Consider the following 16,138-nt stretch of genomic DNA (forward strand, 5'->3'; position numbering starts at 1 on the left):
AAATAAGGTGAGTTGTTAGATTGGTAAATCTGGAGTAGGCAATTAGCTCACTAATAAGGCATTTTAATGCAAAGATCACAATTATATTTGAACTAAAATTCAAAACATATTAAATAGGTTCAGAATATGTTAGTAATAACAATGAAAGTAATCATTTTTAGGCAAGGGACACATGGGCTTAAGACATGCATATTCACATTTGCATGACCCTGTTTTCTAGGTTCTATGCGGACTACTACTGTAGGCTTTTTAGCCAGAATAGAGTTAATTACTAACCACATATGTTTTTTTTAAATGTTTTGTGATTATTAATTTTTGTACTACTGCTCAGAAGTAAGCATTTCATTGAGCACAATGGTCCATGCCTGTAGTTGTAAGAGAAACTCACAAGCATTCTTAAATGTTCTACAGCAAATACATAAAAATATTGAGCTCTCAGGGCAAAATTGAGGATTATTATGGAACTGCTATGTTTCTACAGCATTTTTATGGATTTCTGAATGTCACTATTGTGTTTATTAAATGTTCAACAATTTGTGTAAGAGATTACATGATTAAAATCTACAACATTCCAATGGATTCTGTGAATGCCCTCCGATCCAATGGAAGCTATTTTTTTTACCATTAAATGATGCTATGTCCATGATCCTGGGTAAATGTGCCCTGTGCACATATCTAATCCTGCTGCGGGCAAATACTATGATCATGAAATTGACCTATTGCAGCATTTAGTGTTGGATCAAAACTTATGACATACATGATGAACAAACCATGGTGTTCCTTTATGTTATTTCACAAGTCTTTGTGTGAAGTCATTGCTCTCGCTTCTAATCTAGAATATATTTAAAACAACTCTTTGGTTAACATATTTATTCAGTGTTTTGTAGTTTAATTGATGGTTTTGTTCTTGTAGAAAGATTAGTTGGATGGGCCTGCAACCAAAATTTGAGGTCTGGTACTTAACCATAAGGGAAATTCCTATCACCTCAAGTGGGAATGAAATTTAACCTCATTTGTGCTGTATCTGTTGATGTAGTGAAATGCTGTGTGATATAAGGCCTGCAAGAATGCCCTTCTACCCTCAAAACCTCCCAATGACATGCTTGATTTCATGGGTTTGTGCTTGGGTATATTAAAACTTGAATAATGGCATTCCAAAAATTACCTTAGTTACTAATTATGGTTCTCTTGGAGCCATTACACACATGATCTATCTACTGGCTTGCAGGAAGTCTGATACTTGAATTGTGGCTCATGATATACTACAAATGACAGATTGAGTCTGAATACAGTGTGTTTTGTAGGGCCACAGCTATCACAATGCAGCAGGTATAGAAGTTCCAGACTCCAGAGGAATGAGGGGCCTTATGGACCAAACTCGTGGCTTACTCTCAACTAGAGAATATGGGACATTTTTTCCACCATTCAAGCTCCTTGCACACTTGTTACGCCAATCGCATTCTGTTTACTGTGGATCTTTCCAGCATTCATCTAATCAGTTTCTTTTCAATCGAAAGCTCTTGCTGATCCAAAATTACCAGATGAAGAGGATCTTATGTCAAAATAGACATACTGAAAAATATGATAGGGCTCACAATTCTTTGCTCTGAAAGCTCATTTTGAAGTTGTGTGTAATTTATTAAAATGCTATTTCCCCTTTATTTAGCTATATATATTTATATTACAGTTGTTATATGTCCCCTACATGGTACATAAGACAGTGACAGCAAAGGGAAGGTTAAAGGCCATAGAAATCAGATTGGGCTACATACGTTTTCTTTTTCTGTGCTCTTCTGTCTTTCCTGGGGTATAACTTCAAGAGAAGGGGGTGGAGGAAGATGGAGGACAACTTATACATCTCATGACCCTCATTAAAAAATAATGCTAAGGGATATACTACAGTGGACATTTGTATTTATAGCACTATGTGGTACTACAACGGTTAGTTTTGCATATATGACGTATAGTTTGGAGGAAACAATATATGCCTCTCTTCTCAGCATGTTACTTGCTTGACTTTGTATGTTCTTTGCCCATAAGCTCTTCCTACATCGATGGCTCTCACTTCAACTTGGTGTTAATGTTAGGAGAATAGGGGGCATTGAACAAAGGATGGCCATACAGGAGGCCACAAGTCTTGCAACAGAGTCCGAGTGGAGGCAGCCCTCTTCTTTTCTCAGGATCACTGTTAAAGGACTGGATCACCCTTGACATCTACCTCCTTAAGTGATATCTTATATGAAAATATCACAAGAAGCAGGGTGGGAATTCCATTGGTGGTCACTGTTGAGTACTGACTTCAGGGAGAACAAGGAGATCAACATGTTAAACTCATTGAGATTATATTGAAAGAAATATCACTGCTAAGTGGGAGTGCAATTAACTTGGATACTAATCCTATACTTTTGTAAACTAAGATAACAAATGGAATCCAATATGTCTGCAATAGTCAAGAAACAAAAAGAATATTGCTGTTAGTGTGTGTTTCCTCTGTAATGCACTCTGACACCTCATGATCCAGGCTGTGCTCTGTAGAACTCCAAGTGGTAGCACTACTGGTATAATGGGTTCATATTGAAATGGAGGCAGAAACAAAAGCTTTTGAGGCAAAGCCAGTTGCCCCAATCCTTCCTTTTTTAAAGAGTGGTGGGAAATTCCTCTCCAAAGCAACATTTTCAACCATGCATAAAAGGCTGTCAATTTATACAATTTGCTTTCTAAGAAGAGATTCTGCCACAGAGATGAGTTTGGGAATCAGAACTCCTTTCACTGTTAATATTTCTCAAATTGAATATGAGAAGGATAGAATCTTGATTAATGGCTTTTTGACAAGAGAATAGTATCTCGTCATTCTTGATTATTGTCCTACACATAGTCCTCAAAGTTACTCTTTTAACACACTCGCTTAGTTTTTTCAACAAACTTGCAATCTGTCTTCATGAATTACAGTTTTTCCTTGTGCATGCTAGTTGCTGTGAAAAGGTATACACATTTTTCTAAATTGGCACCTTTTTATTGTGACATTAAAACTGGACAGATATAGATGATCTATATTTTTTTTGATGCAATAACTTAAAATGAGCAGGAAAGTTCCAGATTTTAACATGAAAACCTACTAGTAAACAACTGTGTAAACTACTGGTAGTCATAGCGCTGTTCACAAATATTAAGTGATGTTCTTGACAGAATAAATCCACAACTTAGAGTACCATGAGCCTTGATAACAGTTAAGGCATATTAAAATGATTTAATAGTATTTTCATATTAAACTACCTTAATGCTAATAAGGCCTAGCTCAATACCTCTTTCTCAAATATATGAAAAAAGTGACTTCTTAAGTCGTCCAAATAAAATCCAAATCGAAATACAATATTTTAGGATTATTCCTGAATGAAGCACAATCAACCAGGTGGAATAATAACCCGGGTAGTGACCATGTCACTAATTAGTATATTCCCATTTGTCAACTTATGTCCTCAACCATGGAAGGCTTTCTTATCCTCCTCAAAATGTGGGGACCGTGATACAGCCTCTCTTCAATCCTGAAGCAATCCGTGTTCCAAGTACCAGCAACTTTTGCCAGTACTTGGAATACGGATTCCTTCAGTAATGAAGAGAGGACGTATCAGGGTACCCACGTTTTGAGGAGGAGAAGAAAGCCTTCCATAGTTGAGGATAGAAGTTGACAAATGGAAATATACTAATTACGGTCATGGTTGCTACCCGGGTTATTATTCCACCTGGTTGATTGTGCTTCATTCAGGAATAATCATAACATATTACATTTCTATTTGGATTTTATTTGGACGACTTAAAAAGTCACTTCTTTCATATATTTGAGAAAGAGGTATTCCATATAATAACTTGGATTTGAGCCTTGAGAAAGCCCAGAAGGGCGAAACGTGCTTCAGCTGCTGTTGCTCTCTAATTTGCAATGAAATGGAATAAGATGAATCCAAGTGACCTGATTCAACAACTGCTGTGAAATTATTGTAAAAAATATTTGGACTGATTGAAACACAGATTGTTAACTGTGGATGTGAGTTACGACCAATTGGTGTGCTTCAGTGTTGTTGTTGGACATTGTTCTAGACTGTTTGCAGTCCTAGTGGCTTTATACCCTAGTGGGTGGGTATTGTGACACTATGATAGCACCCACATAGAATGTGGCTTCAAGTATATTGATGAGACGTATGGAACACTGGTGTTAATAGATGTGCAATTCATCTAGCATACCCACAACTTTTGGAAGCTGTAACATTAAGCTAGGACCTGGTGGATATTATATTAGATTGCCCTTTTCTGGCTTAATAACCATGAGTTCAGGCTTCTAATCCAATGTGTTGTATATGGCAGTGAAACTCCCAGGTAGACATTGATAGGTTTCACTTCCAAGAAAATGTAGCTGTCTAATGACTCTATGTCATATACAACACCTTTAGCCGGCTTCACATTTTAACCCAGTGAAATTTATATTTTGCTGCATTTAGTGTGGGTTTGATGAAGAATAGACCTTAAAATCACCCTAAAATCCCACTGCACAAAGTATTGTGGAATCAAAAGCCAGATTGGCAGGAGACGTTTCACAGGATTTTTTATAACTAAGGGCCTTATTTAAAGTTTGGGGGGTCTCAGAATATGTTGCAAATGTGACAGATATTCCATCCTCCGTACTTCAAGTGCATTACAACCTATTGCACTTGTAGTATGATGGACGGAACATCTGTTATGTTTTGCCTGAGTCTCCTGTCAGCCAAACCCTAACTAAGGCCCTAAGATGTTGTGAAAAGGAATGATGGGCATACAAAGATTTGTGTGTTCAACATCATGCAGAAAAATAAATGTTGGGTACCCATGAAATGCTTAATTCCTGCTTTTCCTGAAGCTATACCAATCACTTAGCTTTCTCTTACGTGAGACTTCATTTGAATAGGAAATATCCCTCTGAAACTGAGAAATGTGATGTGTGCAGATGAACTGCAACAGCAATGTTCACCATCTATCTCATTGAAAGGCATGGACATACCAGTATTACACAATCCTTTTGTAGGCAAGTGCATTCTTCGAGCATGTTTACATCACGATTAAGTGAAAAGTGTACAGTTGCATGGCAAAGCTATTGTGATGTAACATTTACTCACAACCAAACTGTGAAAATGGAAGTCTTGCATATAGCAAAGTTGACAATCCGATTTTCACACACATGTCACTTGAAGATAATGTGTAAAAGCCAAAATTCTCAAAAGAACTTAATTAATTGCAGCAAAGTTTATCCTACGTTGTTCCTAATAAATAATGTCTTCCTGTCTCTTACAGGCTTTACTGGTAACAAGAATTGAAGAAAGTTGGACTATGTGTCTTGATTTTTATGATAGTTCCAAATTTCAAAATACAACAAGCTCATTTTAGTTCCATAAATTGTCTTTTCCAAACTCCTTCCTATTCGATTTTCATACTATATTCAATGTTTCAAACTAACATGAAAAGGACATCTAAAAAGAAATATCAACGTCTTATTTATTTCTCTTATAATAAAGCCACAAGCGCCACTTTCTTGAAAATCTTTTGCAATTATAAATATGAGTTAGGATGCAATTCAAAAGAAAATCTTAAATGATATTTCTGAAAGAAATGTGGATCATAGCCAAACAAAGCACATTATTTTTGAGTATGAGGTAGACGGGTCAAAAAGGCTCAGTTCTCACCAGAATTGGATAGTCTTTGCTATACCAAGGAGTTCTCTCTAAATGACCTAAGGTGAGGTAGCTGTGGCTGGCAATTCCCACTCATTTGGTTTGCTCTACCACCCATGTGATTTCACCAATATCTTTAACAGGCATTCCATTAACCTTTGATACATTCATTTGGATGTGTTCTACTGGCTGTGCCTGGTATCAATCACAGCTTATTATCAAGCTACATCCTGTAGCTTTTAACAAAGATTATTTGGAAAACCTATAATGTCCCTTCATCGTTGTTAAAGGATATGGCCTTTCACCTTTAAGATTGTATCAGACTATCATGAGGGTATAATACCACTTTCTGAATCCCTTTGACTTTGGGTATATTAACACCCAAAATCGGACCACCAATCACTCATTTCTGGGCATTGAAATTTCAGTTGAGGAGCACACATTATTCTAGGATCTAGGTGAGTTTTCTGGGTCATGGTCAGGTACTGTGCAGAGATCTGTATATCTCAGAGCTCGACTGGTACCGGGCTTTCTCCAAGAAAAGTAACATATATTTTCAATTAATTTTGAAATGTTAATTTTTACATTCCTCTCTGCTGACTTTATTTTATAATTCTTATGCACTCTGATTTTCATTACCCATGTAGTGCATTGGTTGCTGTGAATCATGGCAAATTTATGGTATGCATAGCATAATAGACTTTAAACCTAAATATCACTTCTTTGGGAATTAACAATATGTGCCCAAGTACTTTAATGGTCTAGTCAGATTTTAACAGATTCCATTTGATTAGGAGAAAACAATCATGGCCGAAGCAATATTCATAGAATAAGAGTATATTATATTATAGATAGATGACTTAGGGTACAAAAATGAAAAAGAGTTTACAATAAATAAACATGGAAGTTTTTCTTCCATCAACTTTTGTGTATGAGACTTTCCACCCTATGTTTCCTTTTAAAACCTTGAAGTACACCAATGAGTAGACTAGTCCATACCAAGAACTATAGTTTGGTGTTAAGTAATTTGCTAGCAATGCTCAGATATCCAGGATAATGCAGTATATTTTGTTTTCCATGATGTCAGAGGCTATTTCACCTTGACTCTACTGCTTGCTACTAAATCAGTCTTCTCACTAAACTACTTGTTGATTTGCCACGGTCAGGTTGACTGAACACATTTAGGTTTTGTCACCTAAAAATCCTTATGTATGTCTGTAACTATGAATATGAATATGACTATGGACAGCATGGGTGTCACCTTTAGTTTTTGTGAATGTGGCTTTTATTGGTATTGGGAATAATAGTGCTGTCTGAAGATCACAACAGAAATATTTGTGTTCAGCAGTTCATAAAATCTTTTCTTGGAAAGGTTTCTATAATATCTATTTCAGCATATGAATGCTGATCTTTCAGTTTTTAGAACAGAGACATCAGGTGATCAGCTCTTCATCTTCTGCATTTTCCCCACATTATCATTTGAGATCACCTGCATTCTACTAATTTGGAAATACTAAAAAAAATGAATACGTATGGCAAGTACTTTCTTTTATGGATGATTGTTTACACAAGAGATCATCCAATTTGCATGAAAGAGGAGAAGTCAAGTTGAATAAATATTTTAAAACTCCTAAATTAACTTCCAAATCGATCTTTTGTTTATTTCTATAACTGATTCACCTTTACCTCCAATTTTTCTTTCCTTAATTTTCTTTCAGAGATTATGGCTTGAGTGTCATGGACTTAACCCCTTCGACGCTCATGACGAGCTGGGCTCGTCATGAGGTAGCCTCCTCGCACGCTCATGACGAGCCCAGCTCGTCATGAATAATGGGTTTTTGAAAATCCCAGCGCAGGAAGGGAAAATGTGCCGCGAGGATGTGGTTAAAATAAGTAAGATAGAATTGTGGCATAAGAAAAAAACAAGATATAGATCATGTGAGTTTTATAATATATAATCACTCAAGTTGTTCTCCTCTGACTGTCAATTTATTTTTTCAAAGACTGAACTCCTTTAAGGGACACCCCACCAAGGTTCTTTCTTTTGGCCAACAGCTTTCTACAAGTACAAGAATCAAAAATGTTGTTGGCTAAAATATTAGAACTGCCTGAAGGTGAATTTCAGGAGGAAATTAGGTCAAGTTTAAAGCCTTTTTATTTTACCCCAATGATAACATCGGTCATAAGAATTACATGGGCATGTGGCTGGTGTGTGATAAATAAGTTGCTTCTTTGCAAGCTTTTGCATTTAATTCTGATGATGTTTTCCTATCTAAGATTGTCATTATTCTTTTGACTGATCTTCAGCAGATTCTGATCTTGCTTCCAACTGGCTACTGACTACATTTTATTTTTCAATTATTATGAATATACTCTTTTAATGCTGCCATCTTGAACTACCCACCCTAGTGATCATAGAAGCACAGTTCCAAAAGGCTAACAATGACAGGGTTTAGAAAATGAAATACATTATTTTCAAAAACCTTCCATTGCTACTTCATAACATATTCAGTTTATAAAAATTATATGCTGTGTAAAGCTAACTCTCATAGTATATATATATATATATATATATATATATAAAATCCATGAGGTCGCCCCACATGAAGATGCCACTGTGGAAGGTTGAAATGCCTTTAATTTGAAGTGGTACAGCACGGCAGGTCACAAACACCAACTGCAAAAGTACAATGCCCAACGCGTTTCAAACAACTTGTGTCCTTGATCACGGGCAAAAACAGGAAATGGCTGACATTGATGAGAAACACCTTGATAAGTGCTCCAAGTCCCGCCTCTGTGGGCGTATGCTGCTTGGCATGATGGTACCTGTAGTTTCTCACCTTACATCCCCAGTGGGTGCCGCCACAGCCTGTGCTGTAATTGATAGTGTTTCCCCAGTGGGTTAGTCTGGAAAGAAACTACAGGTACCATCATGCCAAGCAGCATACGCCCACAGAGGCGGGACTTGGAGCACTTATCAAGGTGTTTCTCATCAATGTCAGCCATTTCCTGTTTTTGCCCGTGATCAAGGACACAAGTTGTTTGAAACGCGTTGGGCATTGTACTTTTGCAGTTGGTGTTTGTGACCTGCCGTGCTGTACCACTTCAAATTAAAGGCATTTCAACCTTCCACAGTGGCATCTTCATGTGGGGCGACCTCATGGATTTTGTGTTTAGCGGCTTTGCTCGGCCGCGAAGATGCCCGCTGCATTCCTTGCAGATCCCGCGCTAGGGATACACCGAGCGCACGGGAGCAGAAGGGCCACTTTGAAGATGTTTGCACTGCATCTCGGCGGCGTTTTAAATTCCAGACTAACCCACTGGGGAAACACTATCAATTACAGCACAGGCTGTGGCGGCACCCACTGGGGATGTAAGGTGAGAAGGGCATTGTACTTTTGCAGTTGGTGTTTGTGACCTGCCATGCTGTACCACTTCAAATTAAAGGCATTTCAACCTTCCGCAGTGGCATCTTCATGTGGGGCGACCTCATGGACTTTATATATATATATATATATATATATATATATATATATATATATATATATATATATATATATATACATATATATATATGTTAAAGAAAAAGCATCACTAAGTACTGTTTGTGTTCATATGTATTGAATAAAAAGTCAAATTGTAGTGTATTTTTTATTTTTGTAAATGTTTATGTGCCATTAAAATAAAGCCTGGTGGTAATATTGGGGAGTGAAATTTAATCTAGGTTTGAAGAAAATGTTTATCTGTGGATTACTTAATTATGAAATTACATGCATCCCAGAAAGATCAGGGTAATATGAGACCAGCTCAAATGAACTATGCTCTTAATACATATAACTTTAAAAAGCAAGGGCTATTTGTATCTTTGGTTTAATATTCTGGCTTAGAATGTTTGCTTGCAATGCATTTTAATATACTAGGATTCATACGTGTGGTGGGGGTACAAAATACATTTTTTTCTAACTTGTTTTTAAGTACAATAACACATAAATGATGTCTTACTATTAATTTCAGTTTAACTGGTATTTTAGACTTTGTGGAAACATAGGCTTGAGGCAAGGGGTTCTGCATTGACACTGCATTCTGTTAGTGATGGATTAAATTATCAAATTGACTAATTAAATCCATTAAGGTAAGTGCTCAGCTAGGTGATACTTGCAAAATTAGAATTATAATAACTTACATGCACTACATTGCCAAGAAATTAAGACATTTATCAAGTTTATGGTGAGGATTAATGTGGCATTTTAGCTGCAGTTAGCACAAAAGACAAACTCAATTTAGTAAAAGAGAAAAAATGTCAGCTATGCAAGGATCCATGCTGGGTAGAAGGAAGGAGGACTGTGGAAGGTGAAGGGGGAAGGGATGGAAATGAGATGGTAATGCAAGAGGACTGGATAGAATGGTTAACTTACCATGGCACCAACGCCGTAGGTTGCTGCTGGAGCAAGTGTGTGGTGGTAGGGGTCTGCAGCATAAACTCGTCCGTAACTAAAATCAAGCAACACTACAGTTTACTAAACCAAGAAATCAATGGAAAATACATAGTTTTACATTACTGACTATACTACCAATAATGTAGCTTTAACACACGATATATAATTTAAATATACATTTTCCTGTGTGAATAAATGGGGATGCACACTATTAGGAATTATTAAGGCCAGTTATTTACAGATGTTAGAATTGTCATGTAAAAGTTTGAATTGCTATATATAAAACCCACAAGAAGTCGGATTTACAAAGCTGTTTGGCAATCCAAGGTGATTCTGTGCAAAAGGCATGATTTACACTTATATGTTATTCACATGTATTACTTCACCATTACAGAGGGCCTTATTCCGAGTTTGGCCTGACATAGGACAACTGAACCCATGGTGGTGGTCCAACCACCACTACTTTGTGTGTCCTCCCGCAGTATTATGAATGTGACCGTCAGACCAGCACAGGACTGTTGTGAACACATGGGGATCAAGGATCCTGCTTTGGTAGCTCAGAGGTTCGGAGCACTAATAAGCTGGTGATGCTGCTGCGGCACTGCCAAGCATACTAGGAGTTGCCTGTCCACTGCCCTTTGCAAGGTGGTGAGCCTGCCGTGTAAAGGGTGGCGGAGAGGAAACAAAGGGAGCCCTAACAGGGTCCACTGCTGCTCCTGAACCTGGGGGTATATGTAGCGGTGGCACATGTAGTGCCCTCCTGTTTTTACACCTCCAGTTCCTGCAGTGTGGCATGTATGCCACACCATGCAGAAGGTGCAGTCAGCGATTTGAGAGCGGTTGTTGTCATGTTCGGCTCTTCTAAGAGCCTTACAGACTGCCACGAGAAACAGCCTTTACAATGAGAGCTGAGCAACTTGTGCGGTTTCTCTACAAGCAGAACCATATAGCCACGGATATGCATGCTTAGGGCAGTGCACGGTCTAGATGCGTGGAAGAGCGGACACAGGAAGAGGAAGGATAGGGAGAGGAAGCTCCAGGACACTGCCTGGTAAGTGGGGCTAGGGCCAAGTTTTGGGGGGTAGTTTTTATGAGTGAGTTAGTTTTTAGGGCTTGAGGGGGTTAGGGTTGTTTCAGGGGTAATGGTGTGGGTTGAGGGTCAGGGTAGTTTTCTGGGGTGAGGGTCAGAATTTAGGGATCTGGTGGGGGCTGAGGTCGCTGTCGTTTTTAGGACAAGTTGGCTGAGAGGGACAGTTTTCAGGGCTGGGGAAGTTTTAGGGTTCAGGTCAGAGGGGTTGGACTGGGGAATTTTTAAGGACTTGGGGGAGGGTTTTAGGGCTTAGAATGGGGGAAGGGACAGATTTCAGGGCTGGGTACTGTTTAAGGGCTCATGGGCAGGTCTTGGGTAGGGGTAGTTTTTAGTATTAGGGGATAGTTTTTGGGCTCATGGCAGGGGGCTTGGGTGTGATCTTTACCATGCATATTCCTTTACCAATCATTCCTTTACCACAAAATTGTGAAGCAAAGGCATGCATGGTAAAGGCATGCATGCTAAAGGAACGCATTGTTTAGACACATTCTTTGTTAAGACCGCATTGTAGAGGAACACATGGTTTAGCCATACAAGCTTCTATCATACAACCGCCCACCACTGTCAGACTGTCAGGCTGCCAGAGGACGCCTGCCAGAACAGAATTTAACTCCTAATCTGGCAGGTGGTCACACCACGGCTTTGGCGATCCTACAGCATACTAAGACCGCCAAAGTCATAATAAGGCCCAGAGTAACATCTGGTGCAGTAAAACATGGTAATTAATCTGGTTCTAGAGGAGCATATTAGACACCCCAGAGTGGTAAGGCCACTCATGGGTGGTGAACAGCCATAACAATTTGAAGGTGGTCACAAACATTTTGGTCCTATCCCAACCAGTGGCAGTTGGAGGCTTGCTTATGTTATTGCAGGATTGAATCACAATTCATGAAGGGACCTGAGCAGGAACTGCTCTTCCCTTTTCAGGAGATTGGTGAGGGTATAGGGAAAGGTGTTTCTCCCCATTAGCATGTGCTATTGCATTTTTGTATTCACTTCCCCGTGGGTACATGTACTCAAGGGCCATTTATGTCTTTTCAACTACATAGGGCTGTGAATATTCAGCAAAAGCAGTGAGTGCTGTTGTAGTAGGTGTGTTTTAAAAACAAATCTAAAATGCTATTATTATTATAATCATTGTTTTTATTATTGTTATTATTTTGATCAAAATCCTTGTATAACTTCATCTAGATATTGAAAGATACTGTAGGCAAATGTTACCAATTTACTGCTTATGTTTTGTGCGTGTCAATAAAAGATACCTACATTCCAAATCTGATAAATCATTCAATTGCAATTTTCTTTTTTGACAGCCTTCTTTCTCACATAAGTGTGAATAAGCTTGGTTGAAACCATTCTAGTGAATCCACACTATACCCATCCCTCGCTTTTCAACTGTACTGGGCATTGTGTGTGCCCATTGAAACTTTATGGAGGAATTTAGGTCTCATTTTGAGCCAGGCGAGCAGCTGGCTAGCCCGTTCAGTAAATGGTAGCCTTAGTCTATGCCCCCATGGCAGAGGACCAACCAACACATTTAGAGTACCACCAACCAAATTTAGAGATAGTTGTCTGTCTGTGATTTCCATTTCACAAAACTTTAGGTGACCAGCGTAATCTTCAACATCTTAACTTGTTTCTTTTTTATGAAATGTGGTGGAGACTGCTACCATGCAGTATAGGTCTTTAAATAACAAAAATGTATTTCTGGAAATGGTCAATGTTCATACATTACACTGGCAGTCTTCCTTAATTTGAGATTCCCTTGTGCCTGTTAACAAACATTATTGGATCCCACACCATTTTAGCTGCATATACAAGAGGCCAGAGGATTGTGGGAGAAAAATAAGTACTTCACTTAAATGTCCAACATATTCAAACTCCTGTCACCAAAGATAGGAAAGCTAAGGACCTCATTTATGGGATTTTGGTGAAGGGCAGCGCAGCAAGGCACCTTAGAGAACTGCCCTATGCTAAAGTGAACGGGTAGGAAAGTACCATAGTTATGCAATATGGTGCATTCCTATCCTTTCTCCCTGCTTTGGCACTGTTTCAGGAGCCAAGTGCTAATATAGGCACCCACCCTTGCCCCATGGTGCAAGGGTGCCACCTTTGCATGCAGGACTGTTTTTGTACAGGAAGTAGCACCTTCCTGCGCAGAAACAAATCCTAAGAGGCATTTTTCTCTTTCTGTGTGTGCTGCAGAATGCAGTACACATAGAAAGAGGACAAAATGAATAGAAATAAAAATATTTTCATTATGCCTCACCTCATGAGGTGTATGGATTTAGGGCTTCCTCAGGTCATGATTTTGTAAATCTCTGATAGCGCCAACATCCATGGGTGTTGCGTGGAGACATTCACTGCAAAGCCCCTGGAATGCCTCCTGAGTGCCTTATTCTAGATTTATGAGGCCAGTCAATGCCACGCAGGGTGGCTTTGCCTGGCTTCATAAATCTGATTCACAGCCCTGCATCATGCGCGTACCCCTTTACATGGTGCAAGAATGACACAAGGCTCTCATAAATAACCCTCTGAATGAGGATGTAAAGAAAAACGTTCATTGTTAATAATATGTAGGCTAGGCATTCCATTTATGCTATGTACAAAAGTCAACACTTCTTGAACAATCAGAAATATACTTCAATTCACAAGAGCCCACTATTAAATCTCAATAACATGTGCTACCTGCTTTGCTTTTATATTAATTAACCTGAATCCCTTTCAATTTAAAGTTAAAGATGTCCCAACATACTTACAATTATCCTACCAACAGATAATTGAGTAGAGGCTTACTACCCTAATAAATTGCTTTATAAAAGATCTATTTTTCCATATACAATTCACCGTATCAAAGCTAATACAATCACTCTAAAAAGGATGTGTATAAAAAGGTCTGTACCATATCTTTGTCAACTTGAATGCTATCAGCAATGTGGCAGTAAATGATATGCTTTGTGCATAATATTAAAGTACTACCCATATATGAACCTGTGAGTTGTACAAAGTTATATTGTATTCATGGTCATTTTTGATATATTTGCATGATGCTCTACATTTCAGGATCAAAGACCTTCAACCATGTTCGGCTATATCAGTAAGTGTAAAGTTACGCTGTTCACTAGTGAATATGTGCTACAGTAAATATGTATATGTGAATTAATTTAATTATTTTCCAGCTTCTCTCACTTCATAAAGACATTTCACTGCACCACTAAGAGTATTACAATGCACATTAAACATAATATTTTACTTAAAAATCGAAATATTAGGAAATAGAAGTTGAGACAAAATACCCAGTGGGTTTCACCTGACATACCAGAGCTAAACCAGGGCATGGCATAACTGTTTGCACAAGTGTCAATTGCTTTGGAGGCTTCCTTAGATGATTTGTCTTCATTCACGTTTAAATAAAGTTACTCGTGATAAAATAATCCATAATACACATTTCTACATCAAGATTGTACATCATTGATGTGGCAAAGTGACTTAATTGCAAAGTAAACATGCATTGATGAGGTGTTACACTTTACAGTATACTATTTGTATAGACATCCGCCTAAACAAGTGCTAATTATTTCGAGAAGCCTCTATCACAATGGAGCATCATGAAAGGTGTGTGATTCATGGCCATTCCTGCTCGACAGCGCGGCACATTCTCTGGCAAAATTATTTTCATCCCATTTGACCTAAAAAAACATTGTTTATGGAATCTGCAAGTTATGTTTCTAAATCTATGTCAAATGTGATACATCCACAATTATACAGTATACACCCTGCCACAGAATCACTTAAATCCATTGGCACTCTATTTTGCCCATTGATTTATTAATAATGTATTCATGAAATTTAAAGACAACCTAGATATTATAATTCCAAACTACATGCATTGTGACCTGCCCTTGGAAGAAAAGAGCTGTTTGAATCTTAAATAAAAAGGCCAAAATAAACAGGTAATATATAAAGTGCATACTTAATAACATGCTACATGGTCCAATCGTTCGATCTTTGGGTGCTGATTACATTGATAAACAACTCAGTCTTTGGCCTTCTGGTGTATGGTGTCACCAACACCTCTCGAGGGAAATATTGGACTATATTACATTTTTGATTGTTATGTTACAGGCACATTTTGGGTGCTTTTTATGGTAAAAAAAAATGCAGTGATATAAAGCCAATATTTAAAAGTAATCTTAAACTAAAGGTAGTATTTCACAGTGATGTGTGAAATACTTTCTTTTATCATCATAATGATAGCCTCAGAAACCACTGCCTGCAGAGGTTCATTATTGCCGAGTCAGAGGGGACTATTTTTCCATAGGAAATGGCTTTTTTTGTTTGCTAATAATTTTGGCGCAGTTTGATGAACCTTCACAAAACTTTTCAAAAACTGATCTTTTTTCCTTAGCTCCCTCTTGGAAATGTTCAGGGTGAGCTGTCAGGCGGGGCCGGGAAAATGGGAAGTACCAAAATACAATATCTTCATGCAATTTCTCAATCATTTTTTGGAACATGCTACAGCCAAAATGACTGAACAGAATTACACCACATTTAGCAGGAAGGTAGATCTTGGTCCTGAAATTGTGCTTTTCATAATTTGTTGTAAATCTCTTCCGTAGTTTTGGAGAAATTAAGGTTTAAAAATATTTGTATATCTGGACGGTTCAGTTTGCAGAACTCCTGCGAAAGTCCCAGAAACACAACATGAAAAATAGCAAGTTCTGATTGGCAAAGGGGGATTTTTCCCCTTTTGACCACCTCGCTCCCACAGGAGTGTGGGTTCTGTAATAGTGAGCACTCTGATTGGCTGGCTTCAACATGAACAAAATGTGCTATTACAGGACTGAGGGACTTAGTGCCCTGCCCTGTCCTGAAAATGTTTGGGAAAAGCACTTTGAGGGAGCAAGGTGGGAATACCA

General features: G+C 38.3%; 1 protein-coding gene across 14 annotated transcripts in view; it reads right to left on the reverse strand.

Annotated features, from left to right (window-relative positions):
- RBFOX1 (RNA binding fox-1 homolog 1) overlaps nucleotides 1–16,138 on the reverse strand; it is an 836,688-nt gene that overhangs the window by 3,322 nt on the left and 817,228 nt on the right. For all 14 annotated transcript variants that reach the window (XR_013601626.1, XM_078662952.1, XM_078662959.1 and 11 more), the window contains one exon: nucleotides 10,109–10,184. Coding sequence is in view for 13 of the 14 variants with exons in the window: in XM_078662952.1 (XP_078519078.1) it covers nucleotides 10,109–10,184 (76 nt within the window). In the remaining variant the exon portion in view is untranslated. The remainder of the gene's footprint in view (nucleotides 1–10,108; nucleotides 10,185–16,138) is intronic.

The sequence above is a fragment of the Lissotriton helveticus genome, chromosome 10 (assembly GCF_964261635.1).
Source record: "Lissotriton helveticus chromosome 10, aLisHel1.1, whole genome shotgun sequence".
NCBI lineage: Eukaryota > Metazoa > Chordata > Amphibia > Caudata > Salamandridae > Lissotriton > Lissotriton helveticus.